Source organism: Pipistrellus kuhlii, unplaced genomic scaffold, assembly GCF_014108245.1.
Source record: "Pipistrellus kuhlii isolate mPipKuh1 unplaced genomic scaffold, mPipKuh1.p scaffold_m20_p_15, whole genome shotgun sequence".
NCBI classification, from domain to species: domain Eukaryota; kingdom Metazoa; phylum Chordata; class Mammalia; order Chiroptera; family Vespertilionidae; genus Pipistrellus; species Pipistrellus kuhlii.
Genome location: NW_023425460.1, coordinates 46,734,509 through 46,750,420, shown reverse-complemented (window position 1 = coordinate 46,750,420; position 15,912 = coordinate 46,734,509). Strand labels below are relative to the sequence as shown.

The 15,912-nt window shown below is 49.7% G+C and overlaps 1 protein-coding gene and 1 long non-coding RNA gene across 3 annotated transcripts; one reads left to right on the top strand and one right to left on the bottom strand.

Moving 5' to 3' along the window:
- Window positions 1-1,174: 1,174 nt before the first annotated feature.
- ABRAXAS2 (abraxas 2, BRISC complex subunit) lies at window positions 1,175-13,888 on the top strand. Of its 2 annotated transcripts, none has more exons than XM_036439347.2 (9): window positions 1,175-1,326; window positions 3,482-3,572; window positions 5,322-5,358; window positions 7,597-7,663; window positions 8,182-8,372; window positions 9,192-9,311; window positions 9,743-9,827; window positions 11,296-11,410; window positions 11,831-13,888. In XM_036439347.2, the coding sequence occupies exons 1-9, from the start codon at window positions 1,180-1,182 to the stop codon at window positions 12,295-12,297; spliced, it is 1,320 nt and encodes a 439-aa protein (XP_036295240.1). In that variant the 5' UTR covers window positions 1,175-1,179; the 3' UTR covers window positions 12,298-13,888. The 2 variants fall into 2 exon arrangements, with proteins under 2 accessions (XP_036295240.1, XP_045438151.1); XM_045582195.1 differs by having other exon boundaries at window positions 8,140-8,372.
- On the bottom strand, window positions 9,465-10,176 carry LOC123652410. The gene is made up of 2 exons (XR_006741748.1): window positions 10,113-10,176; window positions 9,465-9,868 (listed from the first exon to the last, which is right to left on the bottom strand). It is a non-coding gene; the product is annotated as an uncharacterized LOC123652410 (long non-coding RNA).
- Window positions 13,889-15,912: the final 2,024 nt, after the last annotated feature.

Sequence of the window (15,912 nt, the reverse complement as noted above, 5' to 3'; positions counted from 1 at the left end):
AATGCTGACTGGCCCAAGTGGGGTGTCAGGAATGATTCCAAGGCTTTCCTGCCCAGTTTTCAGAAAACAGTCCTGTTTGCTTGGAAAGAGAGTGGTGAGTTTTGTGGGAGATCACGAGCCTCATTTCGAACGAAAAAGATGGAACACATGGAAGAATAATGATTAGAAAGGTGAACTCTTCCCTGAGTTTCTTTCCTTAACTCTGTTATAGTTTATTTTCACTTCTATTTGTTATTTATGTTGCTTTTATCCTCTTTCTGTTATATTTCATTACATTTGTGTACCCTTGTATCCAGAATCCAATGCTTCTTACCACCTCCCTGGCTACCACCATTTCACTTCCAACCACCGCCCAACCACCGCCATCCCGGCTCTTGGATTACCGTAATACCTCCTTCTCCCTCCCCTGGCACTATATTATTTTTTAAAAATATATTTTATTTCATTTTATTTTATTTTATTTTATTTCATTTTATTTTATTTTATTATTTTGTTTTATTTTATTTTATTTTATTTTATTTTATTTTATTATTTTATTTTATTTTATTTTATTTTATTATTTTATTTTATTTTATTTTATTTTATTATTTTATTTTATTTTATTATTTTATTTTATTTTATTTTATTTTATTTTATTTTTTTCAGAGAGAAAGGAAGAGGGTGAGTTAGAAACATCAATCAGCTGCCTCCTGCACACCCCCACTGGGGATGTGCCCACAACCAAGGTACATGCCCTTGATCAGAATCGAACCTGGGACCCTGAGTCTGCACGCCAATGCTCTATGCACTGTCCCAAACGGGCCAGAGCTGGCACTATATCCTTGTCATGGCAGCCAGAATGGTCATATGGAAATTGAAATCGCATCATGTTAATTCTATATCAAACCCCAAACCAGGCAACTGCTTGAATCACCTCCTTGCATTCATCATTGAGCATGACAGATGTTGGACTTGAACACTAATCATTTTTCTTAAAAACATTTTTTAAAACCGTTTGCGCAACTATCAAGGGCTATGCAGAAGAGGCGATGTCTGGGGAGTGCCGGGCGCGAGACCCACGGGTGTTCACGGTGCGGGGGCGTCGCTCGGACCCCGAAAACTTGCACTCGTCACCCCTCCGGCCTGGGCGCCCCGCCCCGGCTTCCGGCCTCATCTGCGAAGAAGACTTCATTTCCCAGGATGCCCCGGGGCGGGGCTGGCCGGAAGGCCGCGTGCCCTCCGCGGGGCATGATGGGGGAATCGGAGATTTCCATCATGGCGGCTTCCATTTCGGGCTACACCTTCAGCGCCGTGTGTTTCCACAGCGCCAACAGCAACGCCGACCACGTAGGTGCCGGGCCCCCTGCCCCGGCCGCTGGGGCCGAGCCGGAGCCCCCTGCGGCGCGGCCCCCAGGCTCCCGGGCCGGCCCTGCTCCCGCCCCTGGCGAGTCCCGCTGCCCGGGCTCCTTTGCCCCCGGGCCGGGCCTCCCGGCTCGGGGCCTTCGGCCTTCGGCCGGCCCGAGACAGCGGTCCCCGGGGCGGCGGACCCGCCCGGCCGGCCCGAGACAGCGGTCCCCGGGGCGGCGGACCCGCCCGGCCGGCCCGAGACGGCGGTCCCCGGGGCGGCGGACCCGCCCGGCCGGCCCGAGACAGCGGTCCCCGGGGCGGCGGACCCGCCCGGCCGCCTGAGACAGCGGTCCCCGGGGCGGCGGACCCGCCCGGCCGGCCCGAGACAGCGGTCCCCGGGGCGGCGGACCCGCCCGGCCGGCCCGAGACAGCGGTCCCCGGGGCGGCGGACCCGCCCGGCCGGCCCGAGACAGCGGTCCCCGGGGCGGCGGACCCGCCCGGCCGGCCCGAGACAGCGGTCCCCGGGGCGGCGGAGCCCGGCCGCCGGCGGGTCGGGGTCGCTCCGGGGAAGCCGAGCGTCTGCCCCTCCCTGGGTGTCCGGCCTCGGGACCTGCGAAGGGCCCCGTGGGGGGTCACGGGGGCGACCGGGGAGGCCGCGGCTGTCACTCCGCACACCTGTTCGAGGAGACGGGGCGCTCCCTCCTCCCTGGGACCGGGGCAGGCCTGCGGCAGGCTTCGGCGTGGGGGCTCCTCGCCTGGAAGTTGCGAGCTGAGTTCCCGGCAGAGGATCCGGGGCCGCGGAACTGAGTGGCGGGGAAATGGGGAAGTGACAGGCCCGCGCCGGAGCGAGCGGGGCCCGGCTGCTCCAGCGTCTGTCTTCATCGCACGGGTTGTCTTGTCGCGTCCCTGACCTCTGAACGGAAATTCTTGGTGGAACTAGATAATGTTTATCTTTAAGGCCGTGTTTCGTTTGCCCACCCCATTGGGGGATTATCTGAAAAGATGCCAAGCGTGCATTATTCGAAGTCAGTAAAGTGTGTGTGTGTGGGGGGGTTGTGCTTGTCATTACAAAGCAAAATGAGACACTGCAGAAGGAACTGGATTTGGTTGGATGTCAGCCGTCTCAGCTTCCATTAATAACTTCTAGAGAGGCGATCCCATTAGTAAATTGGATGGCATTAAATAAATGTGCCTTTCTCCTCTCCACTGCGGATGGTAGAGAGATTAATGATAAGAATACACACAACGTGGGTCCAGAGGCCGCTCGTGTGTCCCTGACACGAAGGCTTTTTTTACTGCAGCCAGCTATTTAATAATGTAATGCAGCCCCAAATATAGTGGTTTGTTACACTCCCGGTGTCCGTGGGAGTGTTACATACGTTTAAATGGACTCTGATTTGTGGAGGGCCTCGTAATATCACCGTTTACGTGTAGGACATAAGATTGTTGTAAGAATCAGCAGCTACCTGTTGAAAAGTGGGTACATTTTTCTACAAACGCAGTGAGATGGCCACGTTACTCAGATTGTTACTAATTTAATGCAAGAGACATCTCTTTAATATCTATTGTACACGTTAATATCTACAGGTCTGGTGGCTAGACTTCTCAGAAATTATCACCAATGACAGTATTATAGGTTCAATTCCCGTCAAGGGCATGTACCTTGGATGTGGGCACATCCTCAGTAGCTGATCGATATTTCTCTCTCATCGATGTTTCTAATGCTCTATCTCTCTCCCCTCTATGTAAAAAATCAATAAAATATGTATTTTTTTTTAAAAGAAAGAAAGCAAGCTTTTATCCCCCTTATGCACTCCACTCACCCACCTGCACCCACTTCCAACACTGGTGCTGCTACTTGATAGGATTCAGGTGATGAGTTCACTCTACTCGTTTTTACTTCAGAGACACAGGGAAGACTTGAAGGGATTGAAGTATATTTCGCCCTGAATGGAGTCCTTTTTTTCAACAATATAGCTAATGGGTATATCTCATATTGGTCTAGTCAGATTGCTCTAGTCTTGTTGGTCTATAGAATAGTAGTTCACCAGCCAACCTTGTTTGGATTATTGTTAAAAAATTATTATGTCCTAAATTTCTCTTAATTCCAGTAAAAACCATCTTTATGTGCAACTCTTTTCTTTCTTGCATTTAGGAAGGATTTTTGCTGGGAGAGGTGAGACAAGAGGAAACCTTTAGCATCAGTGACTCCCAAATCAGCAACACAGAGTTCCTGCAAGTCATTGGTGAGTTATACTGACCGCAGAAATACTCCCTGTATATTTTGTTAGTTAGTTTGTTCTTTGGCCCTTAAAAGGTTAGAAAAGTCATAGATAACCACTCACATTACAATGCCAATTACTCGCACTAATAAGTGACGTGAACTGTTTTTAGAGGTCAGTGTAAGAATACAGTGCCTAGCTGTAGCTGTAGCTGTAGGCTTTCTATAACGCTATCCGTTACCCACTGACTGATCTGACTTTGACTGGATTCTGTGTTGTACCACTGAGAACCTCAGTGGTACAATATATATATATATATATATATATATATTTTAATATATTTTATTGATTTTGTACAGAGAGGAAGGGAAAGAGATAGAGAGTTAGAAACATCGATGAGAGAGAGTCATCAATCAGCTGCCTCTTGCACACCCCCTACTGGGGATATGCCCGCAACCAAGGTGTCCCCATTGCCGTAACCGCCCCCTGAAATAAAGGTTGTGTTGTGTGGGCCTTTCTGAGGGGTCTGGCACGTTGTTCGCACTTATTTAGCGAATTGTACAGCCTTTGTCAGTTTGGGAGATTTTGGGGAAGCCTGAGTATTTATAGATGCACTGACTCATAGTTTTTTAGCTGCATGTCAGTGTCATCAAACAGCATATCCTGACACTCAGAGAAAAGGCATTTTATTCAGTTGTGCAGCCAATATTTATCGAAGCATAAGGCGTGTGCGGGCAGTGTGAGCAGCATCTAGATGCATTTCTGCCCCCTGGGAGTGTGGGAGGATGAAGCAAGTCACAGAAGTGCCAGCAGTGCAAGATGAATGCTGGGAGAAAGGAGCCAAGACAATCCCATAGATTAGAGGGGAAACTATTGGTGGGTGAAATCAGGGAAGACTTCCTGAAGGAGGTGAGCTCAGGGCTTGGGTGGTGCATTCAGAGGAACACAGAAAGGAGTGTCTAAAACACATAGGAGTCCTGGCCTGTGTCTGTGGCCAAAATGCAGTGTGTGTGCAGGTGAGAGGTTTGAAATTCTGCTGGAAGGTCAGCTCTTACTGGGGCCAGTCACCAATTTCAAGCCTGTTCTGACAGCCTAGTATAGGGGTGTCGAACTCAATCAGAGAAGGGTCCAAAATCTAAAATCCAGCCTAAATCGCAGGCCGAATGGTTTACTGAACAGTCATAAACTGTCATTGTGATGGAAACGCAGCGGAGTGCAGTGATGACAGCGCGGTGCGGGCCACATTGCAAGGCCTGGTGGGACGGATTTGGCCCTCGGGCCTTGTGTTTGACACATGTGGCCTAGTACATGGATGGGGGGCCAGGGTGAGGATTGACTTAGGATGGGTTTGGGGGAAGAGGCTGAACTCTATCCTTTGGACCAAAACTATAAGACCCCCTCCACAGCATCGACCGCAAAATAAAGACGGGCTGTGTCCGGGCATAGCTGCTCTGTCATTGAGGTGTTGTCTTTGTTCGTTTTGCTTAGTTTTTTAAAAACCTGAGGTGGAGAATTTGGTTTCATTGGACATCTGTGGAATTATTTATTGTTTGCACCTGAATTTCAAAATTAATTTGATAGATGAAGGTTAAGATGCCAGATTTAGTTTACCATATAAAAAAGAGCTCTCTTACCCAGCATGATGACAAAAATAGCATTTCTGATTAATATTCTAGCTGTCTATATTTACCTACTTATTTAAATAAGTAGATATATATTTCCTGGGCTATTTTATATGATTAGCTAAGATGTGTTTTCTTTTTCTGATTACAGAAATCCATAACCATCAGCCTTGTTCAAAGCTTTTTAGGTAAGCCACACTCTTCTCTGTAGCGTTTAGCTCTTTCTGAAAGACACGCTTCAAAGTAGTGGATCTATGCCTGTTGCTGATAATGGCTCGGAAGTCCCAAGTGTGACTGAGGACACCCAGGTCCTCTTCCCTCTGAGTGCCAGCGGGTGCGCTGGCAGGTCCGGGAGGGAGAGGCGGCCATCTTGCTTACCGCCCGCCGTGCGCCAGGTGCAGGTCCCGGCCGCAGGGGCTCAGTGAAGGCTTCCCCGGGAAGGAGCTCTTCGGGATCACGCAGGGACCGTGATGTGAAGGCGTTTTTAAAAGAGGAAGGAAAGAGCTCAGTAGCAGAGAAAACAAAAAACTTCCTTTTGGTGTTTACTTAAGTTAATATCCACCGGTTGCATATTACAATCAACTGAAAGACAGAGAAAACATGGGAGGAGAGAGTAGCAAATGACAGAAGAGAGATAGCAAATGACAGAAACACAGGGAAGGGGAGGGGGAGGGAGAAGAAGGCCGGTATTTCCACCCCCAGGCCTCCGCCTCCCTCCTGAGCCCCAGACCCTCCTGAGGTGGTCTGAGGAGGATGTCTCTGTTTCTTAAAATCCCCCAGGCCTGTTCTCCTGCCTTCCGGAAGCGGGCATGCTGCTCCCACTATTCAGTTCAGGCTTCCTGGTCAGCACTTCCTTCTTTTAAAGAAATATATATATACATATACATATACATGTACATGTACATATACATATACTGATTTCAGAGAGGAAGGGGGTGGGAGAGAGAGAAGCATCAATGAGGAGAGAGTATCTGCTGAGCCAACCTGCCAGGGCAGCACTTCCTTCTTTAAACACCTGCCAGCTCTTCACACTGCTGTCCTGCTGCGTGTTCCCTGCAGCCTCCCCAACCCGCTCTTATTCTCAGCTGGCAGGCGCCGGCCCCCTCTACCCCGAGCCCCTGGGGACTTGTATTGGTCGCACACAGACACACACACACACACACACACACACACACAACCACACACCCCTACCCTCGTTATTTCAGAGCTCTGACTTCATGTACGGTGCCTGAGGACGAGGTCTGAAGGAGCCAAGTTGCTCCTCTGCTCTGGATTTACACAGAAGCGAGAGGAGTGGGCAGCAAGGTGCGCAGCCAGCAGTGCCTTTGAGAAGAATCTCAGAGCAGACAAGCTGTCGAGGCCAGGCCCACGCAGTGCCTGTGTCTGGTCCGTGAAAGCGCCCGTGTGGCCCTCACTCTCTAGAGCTGTGCTAGGCGGCCCGGCCTCGCCCTTCTGAGGAGTTCCTCTAAGCATCGGCGGCAGAGGCACCCCAGACAGAATGGAACTCAACTCCGGTCATAGACTCAAAGTGCTTAGCGCTGAAAGCAACCTTAGACATCACCCGTCTGCCCCATACTGCTTTGCCAAAAGGGGATGGGGCAGATAGGGTTAGGGACGCGCTCAAGGTCACTCAGGGAGAAGCAGGACTGTGCCCGAGCGGAGGCTCCTGACTCCCAGTTCGGTGTTCTCACGGCACCTTGAACTCCTCTGTGCCTTATAAGGCCTGGGCTTGTGCGGGAGGAGGGGGAAGGGCGGCATTCCTAAACCCCGACCTGGTAGGAGAGCCACAAATCACGGGCACTGCGCAGCAGAGGGCCCTGGTCCGGTGGGTCTGTGTTGGGGTGGGTGCATTCAGTTTGAAGCTAGCCAGACCTGGCTTCAAATCCCAGTTCTTCCAGCTCCTAGCCTGTGGTTTGGGCAAGCCACTTATCTTCTGTGTCTGTAGCCAGGAAAATGGAAATCAAACTTGACTTGTCGGGCTGAACTAACACCTCCATCACGGAGGAAGAACGGAATAAAATAGCCTGCGGAGGGGTTTCTGGTGAAGCATTAACCAGTGCGCACTTCCCTTCCTCCTTCCTCAGAGAAGCTGCATTCTTCTGTTTCCATAAGTAACTGATGCTTAGACACAGGGAAAGCTGCCCGGCCCACGTGTTTATACTTAGCTGCTGTCAGCACCTCCCGCAGGGAAAGTGTCCTTTGAACGTAACCTGGTCTTGAGTATTTGATGCAAAAGACACCTCCTGTGGGTAAAACATTTAGATGGATTTCTCTAAAATACCTGGTGACGGCAGTTCTGTCTTTATTACCAGGATAGAACTGGGCTAGATGACTCAGACACACAAAGCTAAGTATATCCATGTCACGATACCATGTGATTTTAATACAATATTGTTTTCTCTTTTGAAAAAAAAAAAACCCAACAGTTTTTATGACTACGCAAGCAAAGTTAACGAAGAGAGTTTGGACAGGATTCTTAAAGATCGGAGAAAGGTAGGTCACGTTTGTTGCCCATTCCAACTTGGAAATCACTCCTCATCTCATCGCCCGCGCTTAACACAGGAAGGACTGGAAATCAGCAACGCATTGGTGTCAGTATAGACGAGTTCTGTTACCTTGAGTAAATTTTACGGAAAATTACAGATGTGAGCCGATGTTTACAATAGATCACTAGAAAAAAGGTTAGATGTTTGTAGTATGACTCTGTTATGTAAAAATCAGAAGGAGAAATGAACTATAATCCAAAAATTAATAACAGTTGAGTCGAGGTGGATTTATCTTCTACTTTGTGATTTAAAAAAAGAAGACTGTAATTAATACACATGCATTAATTTTATGATTTTTACCTTGGTATATAAATTCCAGAAAAATAGATCACACCTTCGCTCAGCTTTGAGCAATTGCACAGAGCTGCTTTGAACATTCGTGCGCAGGTGTCTGCACAGACACCTTCAGAACGAAATCTCTAGATTTCACAGGACTTGTCGCCCTGCCCTCCGGTTCCGCTGCAGAAGGTGATCGGGTGGTACCGGTTCCGGCGGAACACACAGCAGCAGATGTCGTACCGGGAGCAGGTCCTCCACAAGCAGCTCACCCGCATCCTCGGGGTGCCCGACCTCGTCTTCCTGCTCTTCAGCTTCATCTCCACTGCCAACAGCTCCACGCACGCTCTGGAGTACGTCCTCTTCAGGCCAAACCGGAGGTAAAGCCCGCGTTCCCCAGCCTCACGTAGCCAGGACAGGCGTGGGCACAGGCATGGAGATCTGTGACTTTGAAATGTGCGTTGTATAGCATCTATACAGAAAAGCTTCTATAATTCTCTTTTAGTTAGTTTTTTTGTCGTTAGAGAAGGTATTTTTCTGTCAGTTGTATAAATTAAAATAGTTTTGAATCAAAAAGAGTTAGCAAGATGTATGGATGATGCATAGTGCTTATAGGATTAAAACGCTGGAAATCACCATTTGCTTCTCCATAATCCACTATATAGAAATACAGTTTTATTGCTCCGGAAGTTTGATTATCATTGTAAAGCATAGATTTCAGGCAGAAGTGTAAAATTGATCCACCTCCTGGCTAATGAGGGTTTTACATTGTGGACGTCTTTAAAAAAAATAAAAATGGAAAGATGATCCTGTGGCCATGGTCTGCTGTAAACAGAAAGGCCTCAGGAAAGCCACTTGTAGGAGAATAGACGGAGTCGCCTTGGGGAAGAGTGTTGCTGTCGGTAGCCGTGGCAGGTTACAGGGCTTCTCAGCGGTGTGTCCTGGGCACTTACGTCCTCCTCAGCCCTGTCAGTCCCTGGGTGCAGGTGTACATGACCTCTGTCCTCAAGGAGTTTGCAGTCGAGTTTCCACTTTAAGGGCAGGACCCACCCTCATCCGTGCATCTCAGGCTGACGTGGCAGCAGGTCCTGGTGAGACCTGTGAGTCCCCACTGTGGAGCTCGGACTCCTGTTGCCATGGTCAGGTCTTCAGCCCGGACAGGGCCTTTACCAGTTCGCTCTTGACTCTTCCTCCCGCAGGTACAATCAAAGGATCTCCCTTGCTATTCCCAACCTGGGCAACACCAGCCAGCAAGAGTATAAAGTGTCCTCGGTGCCAAACACATCTCAGAGTTACGCCAGAGTCATTAAAGAGCACGGGTGAGCGGCCAGTCCAGTGGAAAGGGTGATGGGAAATGGGAAGTCAGGGTTGAAACTGAACATGCAGGTCTGTAATTCTGTAGACTGTCACCCTATAGATCAAAATGTTATTTGTATTGAAAAGACAGTTCGCATTTATCATTACCTTTTAAAAAATCAATTGCCACAACTGTTTTTGTAGTTGATATAAAAGTTTGGCTAGAGTATGTGTATTTCTGAGATCCTAAGCTGTGGTCACTCTTATTTTTTAAATGGCCTTAGTCACGTGGGTCCTTTTTATTTCTCTCCTGTAAGCTTAGTGGGGTGACACTGTGGCTGAGCACTGTCACCTGGGAGCTCCCATTAAAGACCAGATGACGGTTGAGGGCAGGAAGTGCCTTTCAGGGTCATGGCAGCTGCCTTCCTGTGACCTCTCTCCTGCTGTTCTCTAGCACTGACTTCTTTGACAAGGACGGAGTCATGAAGGACATCAGGGCCATCTACCAGGTTTACAACGCGCTGCAGGAGAAGGTGCAGGTACAGCTACTTCTCGTTTTTGTCTGTCTTGTCCTGCCTGACTGCTTTTTTTTTTTTTTTAATATATTTTTTATTGATTTTGTACAGAGAGGAAGGGAGAGAGATAGAGAGCCAGAAACATCGATGAGAGAGAGAGAGAGAGTCATCGATCAGCTGCCTCTTGCACACCCCCCCACCGGGGATGTGCCCACAACCAAGGTACATGCCCCTGACTGGAATCAACCCGGGTCCCTTCAGTCCCCAAGCCGACGCTCTATCCATTGAGCCAAACCGGTTCCGGCTGACTGCTCTTAATTTTATTTAATTTTTAATAATCTTCCAGTGGGGAGCCCTGACCAGTGTAGTTCAGTGGATAGAGCATTGGCCTGCAGACTGAAGGGTTCAATTCCGGTCAAGGGCATGCACCTTGGTTACGGGCACATCCCCAGTTGGGGGTGTGCAGGAGGTAGTTGATTGATGTTTCTCATCAATGTTTCTAATTCCCTTCCTCTCTGTAAAAAATTAATAAAATATATTTTAAAAATGAAAATTAAAAAAAAAGATAATCTTCTGCCAGGAAAGTGAGTTGTGGTCCCCAAGTCAGCGTGCATTTTCTGCACTGGCCTCGGCGTTCAGAAATGGGACCCGCTGGTCACAGCCTCCTCGGGTGGAGAGAACGTGCAGTGAAAACCAGTTTTCTTGCCCTGAATTCATGAACAGGCGTTTTTTTTTTTTTTTTTTTTTTTTTTTTTTAATATATTTTTATGGATTTCAGAGAGGAAGGGAGGTGGAGAGAGAGAGAAACATCAATGATGAGAGAGAATCATTGATCAGTTGCCTCTAACTCCCAGGCATGTGCCCTGACCAGGATCAAACCGTGACTTCCCAGTTCATAGATTGATGCTCAACCACTGAGCCACACCTGCCGGGCCAGGCTGTTTTCAGACTCTCAGCTCTGTCCAGGGCCTGCAGAGTGGCTGGTGCACATCTCACTGCCAGCTTTAGAGGCCTCTGTGAAAACACCAGCATCACTCCGCACCCCTGTGTGAATATTTAATTATACAGATGGGCCTCAAATGTTATCTGTTATTAAGTCTTGACCTAAACCTATTTTCTTTTTCAGCTCTCCCTAATTATGAATAGTTTCTATGAAATGAATCTTTTTTATGTCGTCTGGCTTGTGATTATTGATTATAAATAAGTTAAAAGCATCTCATTCCTGTCTTTTGTCCATCCTTTGTATGCTAGACTAGTATCAAAAATTCTTTTCCGTTCAATAGAAATGAATAATCCAGAGAAAATAAGTCTGTCCCAGCTTACACTTCTTTTTCAGGAATTTATAAGCGAAATAGCATAATCATCTCAACAAAATTAAGAAAGCAAATCCATGCATAAATACTGCCTCCCAGGCTGGGGGGAACGCCTGGCAGCCCGGCCTGGAGTGGGGCTGTGTGGCCGGTCCGCGCTGACTGTCCGTGCCATCCCCCAGGCAGTGTGCGCCGATGTGGAGAAGAGTGAGCGCGTGGTGGAGTCCTGTGAGGCTGAAGTGGACAAGTTGAGAAGACAAGTCACTCAGAGGAAAAATGAGAAGGAACAAGAGAGACGTGAGTATCCTATTTATCTTACCTGTCGGTGTCAAGGAAGTGTCTGGTCTCAAACACCAGGCGGTACGTGAGTTACACGTCCTTCTCTCAGCCTTGCCAGGCGGAGTCGGGCGGAGTCCATGTCTCTTAGGCTTTTCAGAGGGAAGGGCCATGTGAACGCCGTGCGCTTTGCCTGGGCAATGGGAACAGTAATAGTAACGGTGACGGTACCGCAGAGGCTGTTTCTGAAGTTTCAGTAGATTCACGTGATGTGTAGGAAGATATTTTGTAAATTAGGAAGCACTATTCAAACATAAAACAACTAAGAGTAATAATCAGTCTCCGCTTCGTTGCTGTTTTCCAGAACTTTCAGGTTGACCGTGTCATGCATGGAGATGCGGCGGGAAGTGCAGACAGTGACCGTGTCTTCTCTTCCCACAGGGCTGCAGCAGGCGGCGGGCAGCAGGCAGGGGCCGCCCGAGAGCCTGGAGCCGGCGCTTAGCCCGCGGACGCCGTACCCGGGGTTCGCCGCTGACGGTGGAAGTGCACTGGCAGAGGCCGAGGCCTCGGACCCCCCGCCCCCTTATTCAGATTTTCACCCAAACAATCAAGAAAGTACTTTGAGCCATTCTCGAGTGGAAACAAGTGTCTTTATGCCTCGACCTCAAGCTGTGGGTTCCTCCAGCTTTGCCCCCAACAGTGCTGGACTGAAGTACCCCGGAGGGGGAGCAGGGCTCCCTCCCCAGAGAGCCGCGGGGGACAGCGCGGAGGAGACAGACGACAGTGATTATGAAAACCTGATCGACCCAACAGAGCCCCCCAGCAGCGAGCACCCGCCCTCCAGGGATTCTCGGCCCACAACACATCCCGACGGGGCCTCCAGGAACGCTCAGACCTCCCAGATTTAACTCCCAGAGGGAACTCCATCAGCACTGCTTCTTAATCACGACTGGAGAGTTTTGTGAGAACTAAACCCGGCGGGAGAGCTGTTTCCCCAGACCCCGGGCTCCCGAGGGCATCCTGGGCACAGAACTGGCAGCCGCGCTTCCCCGGGCTCCCTGGGCCTCCCCGGCCACCTCGCAGGTGTCCCGACAGAATCACTAAGATAATCAAGTTGCCCTACTTCTGGTGCGATCATGGAAATCCTGGTAAATTCAGGCAGAGAAACCTGTCGGCAGTTTCTGTTCTTTAAAATAAATTGGGAATCAGAGACTAAGCACAATTAGTCTATCAATGTTCTGTAAATCAAAACTTACCTCTTGCACTATCATGCCTTGAAATTCACTTTTTCAAAGGGAAATGAGTTTAGCAGCAGCCTCGAAAGAACCCTCTTTCTGTGACGAGCCAAATTCATCTTTGCCAGAAAAGAAATTGTGATTAATTCCACGAAGCCCGATCAGAACAGACCAGCTGAACCTTCTCTTGTCTGCATGACTATAAGGTCAAAGGGAGGGCTTAGTTTTACCCGTTTTCTAGTAGCCTGGTACGTATTGTCACTAAAAATGGTTGCCTTTAACAACACGTAGAAGTACTAATTACCTGTAAGTAGCCACCCAAATAAGTATGTCCTCAGACTCCTTTCTCTGGTGGGATGACAGTCACTCTGGGTCGCACCGGCCACATTACGGTCTCTGGAGCCTTAGATGAAGGACACGCGGTGGCCAGGGAGGGAGCGCCATCGCGAGCTGAGCTTGGTGATGGACGGGACCCAGCGCGGGTCAGCCGTCACGTGGACGGGACGGGACTGCACTAGCCTGCCTGACAAATCTCAGCGTCAGCTTTATTTGTGGAGGGAAGACATTTGATAAGCTGTTTGAGAATCGTGGTGAATAGACTTATTTTAAGTCTGAATAACCATACTTTTTTTTAAGCTGCCATTTGGAAGAGAATTGTGAATGTCGGACTTCCTGTTAGGATGCTCCTGTATTTTTATTTAATTACTGCTTGTTTCCTAGTTTTGCCCAGAATGTGTGAAACCACGGAACACATCCTGAGCCTGTCAGGCTTCTGGCCAGGGAGTGACCAGACGGCGTGGTGCGGAGGCAGCCACGAGCTGCTGTGGGCCATCACTGCCTTCGCTGTGGACTGGAGCCGGTGGGAGGGAGGGGGCAGCGTCCGAGGCTTCGTGGGGAAGCAGTCCCGTGGCCCGGAGGGAGCTGACTCCCAGCTTGGCTCCAGCGCTCAGTGAGCCGTGCGGACTGAGGGAGCCGCCGGGCCGCCCTCCGTCCATGTCCGCTTTGTGGCCTGGTCCTGCCGTCCGGCGCCGGCCTCGAATCACCCCGTGTGGCGGGAAGCCTCCCAGGCGTGTTCTGGTGAATCAGCCCCCCTCCCCCTGTGGCCCAGGTCCAGGTGAATTTAAGTTAATTTCTGTAAGTGCCATTGCCATCTCTCTGTTCATGTTTGACCTTCGGAAATACGTTTATTTTATGCCATACTGAGAGCTACGGTGTACACTGACCAGCAGCTAAATGTGACAATAAAGCCCATTTAATCCTGGCACCTCTGTCTTCACGTCTGTCTCGCATCCACAGTTTACCCATTCTGGCAGTTCTTAGGAGACAGTACGGTTTTTTAAAAATATATATTTTATTTTTTACAGAGAGGAAGAGAGAGGGATAGAGAGCTAGAAACATCGTTGAGAGAGAAACATCGACCAGCTGCCCCCTGCACACTCTCCTCCGGGGATGTGCCCGCAACCAATGTACATGCCCTTGACCAGAATCGAACCTGGGACCCCTCAGTTCGCAGGCCGACGCTCTATCCGCTGAGCCAAACAAGCTTTGGCTCTACTGTATTAAAAAAAATAATAAAATAAAAAAAAATATATATATATGTATACGTGTGTATATATATATATATTTTATTGATTTTTTACAGAGAGGAAGGGAGAGAAATATACAGTTAGAAACATCGATGAGAGAAACATCGATCAGTTGCCTCCTGCACACCCTCTACTGGGGATGTGCCCGCAACCAAGGTACATGCCCTTGACCGGAATCTAACCTGGGACCCTTGAGTCCGCAGGCTCACTCTGTCTCCACTGAGCAAAACCAGTCAGGGCTCCGCTGTATTTTTTGACCCTCCCTCCCTCTTCATCCCTTGAAAGTATGGTGCAATGGAAAGAGGATCTGACTGGGAAATCTAGAGCTTTGTTTTCTAATTCCAACCTAGATGGCCTGGCCTTTGGTAAGCCACTTACCATCTCTAGGCCAGTGTTTCCTAAACTTTTGACATATGTGTACCCCTTCTATAATTTTCGTAATGCTGAGTATTCCTCCTACTCATGAGAACGTAGAATTAAGCGCAGCTAAGCACGGTGCAGTGCATATCCCCACCAAACTGGTGCAACGCGTACCCCCACCAGACTCTTCCCGTACCCCTGGGGGTACGCGTACCACACTTTGGGAAACACTGCTCTAGGCGTTCGTTTCCACACCTGCACAGGGTGGGCGGGACTGCCAGGAGCTGGCTGATGGCAGTCACCTGGGGGGGGGCGGTGTTTAAGCAGAGCCGGGCCCAGGCCTCCGGCGATGGCTTAGATGGCTTCGGTGGGTCTGCGCTGCGGGCAGCCCAGATCTCGTGTTGGGAACGCTGCTCTGGTAATGCTAATCACGTGCCCTCAGCTTTAACCTAGTCCTTCTGGGGCTTGTCCCTCCTCTCAGTCACAAGGTAAGTTCCCTGGACTGTCCCGAGCACGTTCCGCCTCACGTGCCAGGATGGGCATTTCTGTCTGCCCCTTCCGAGGCCGCAGGCTCCCCAACACCTGTGCGCTCCCGGCACTCTGCTCCCGGCACTCGGCAGGCTTGTTAAACGGGGTGTAGTTAGCGATATCCTCCTCCCTTAAACCAACTCAGCTCAGCTCACCCACCCGCCCCTGGCTCTCCGTAACTCGTGGGGGACGTGCTCTGCAGCTGCGGGTGAGGGGGAAGCTGAGGAACTCAGAGGCTCTTAAAATATTTTCCAAGCGCAATGTTGGTCGAACCACTGTTCTTACACAATAACATGGTATTTAATTTGATCTACACTTATGTTAATTATGTGTAAGAATGTGTGTGACGTTTTATAAGCAAGTGGCTGTTGCAATCTAAACTGGATTTATCGAGGAGTCCTGGAGCAAATGATGTTGCTCTGGGAAGGGGGATTACTGACAATTTCCATCACAGAATACAGTGTACCGGTGACTGTGGAAGAGGTGTCACCGGAATGGCTGAGGGTTCGGTGTGTCGGTGACTGTGGAAGAGGGGTCACAGGAATGGCTGAGGGTTCGGTGTGTCGGTGACTGTGGAAGAGGGGTCACAGGAATGGCTGAGGGTTCGGTGTGTCGGTGACTATGGAAGTGGCTGCTGGCAGGAGAGCTACTCAGTTGTTATTCCGCATTGCCCACAGTGAGGCCGCCTCCACAGCCCGCCGTATTTATGCATCCTCTCAGAATAGCACTCGGAATAGTTTTACTAAGTGAAGTCTCCCTGCGGGTTTAAAACCCCATTAACCTGAGTGCCAGCCTTCTGAAGGGGAGGTGTCCA

What these genes read in the sequence shown, in the direction of transcription:
- ABRAXAS2 (XM_045582195.1), top strand. Translation starts at nt 1,180, where the DNA reads ATGCCCCGGGGCGGGGCTGGCCGGAAGGCCGCGTGCCCTCCGCGGGGC. An exon ending in AGAGTTCCTGCAAGTCATTG is followed by an intron (nt 3,573 to 5,321) that starts GTGAGTTATACT and finishes TTCTGATTACAG; the next exon opens with AAATCCATAACCATCAGCCT. An exon ending in CGCTGCAGGAGAAGGTGCAG is followed by an intron (nt 9,828 to 11,295) that starts GTACAGCTACTT and finishes GCCATCCCCCAG; the next exon opens with GCAGTGTGCGCCGATGTGGA.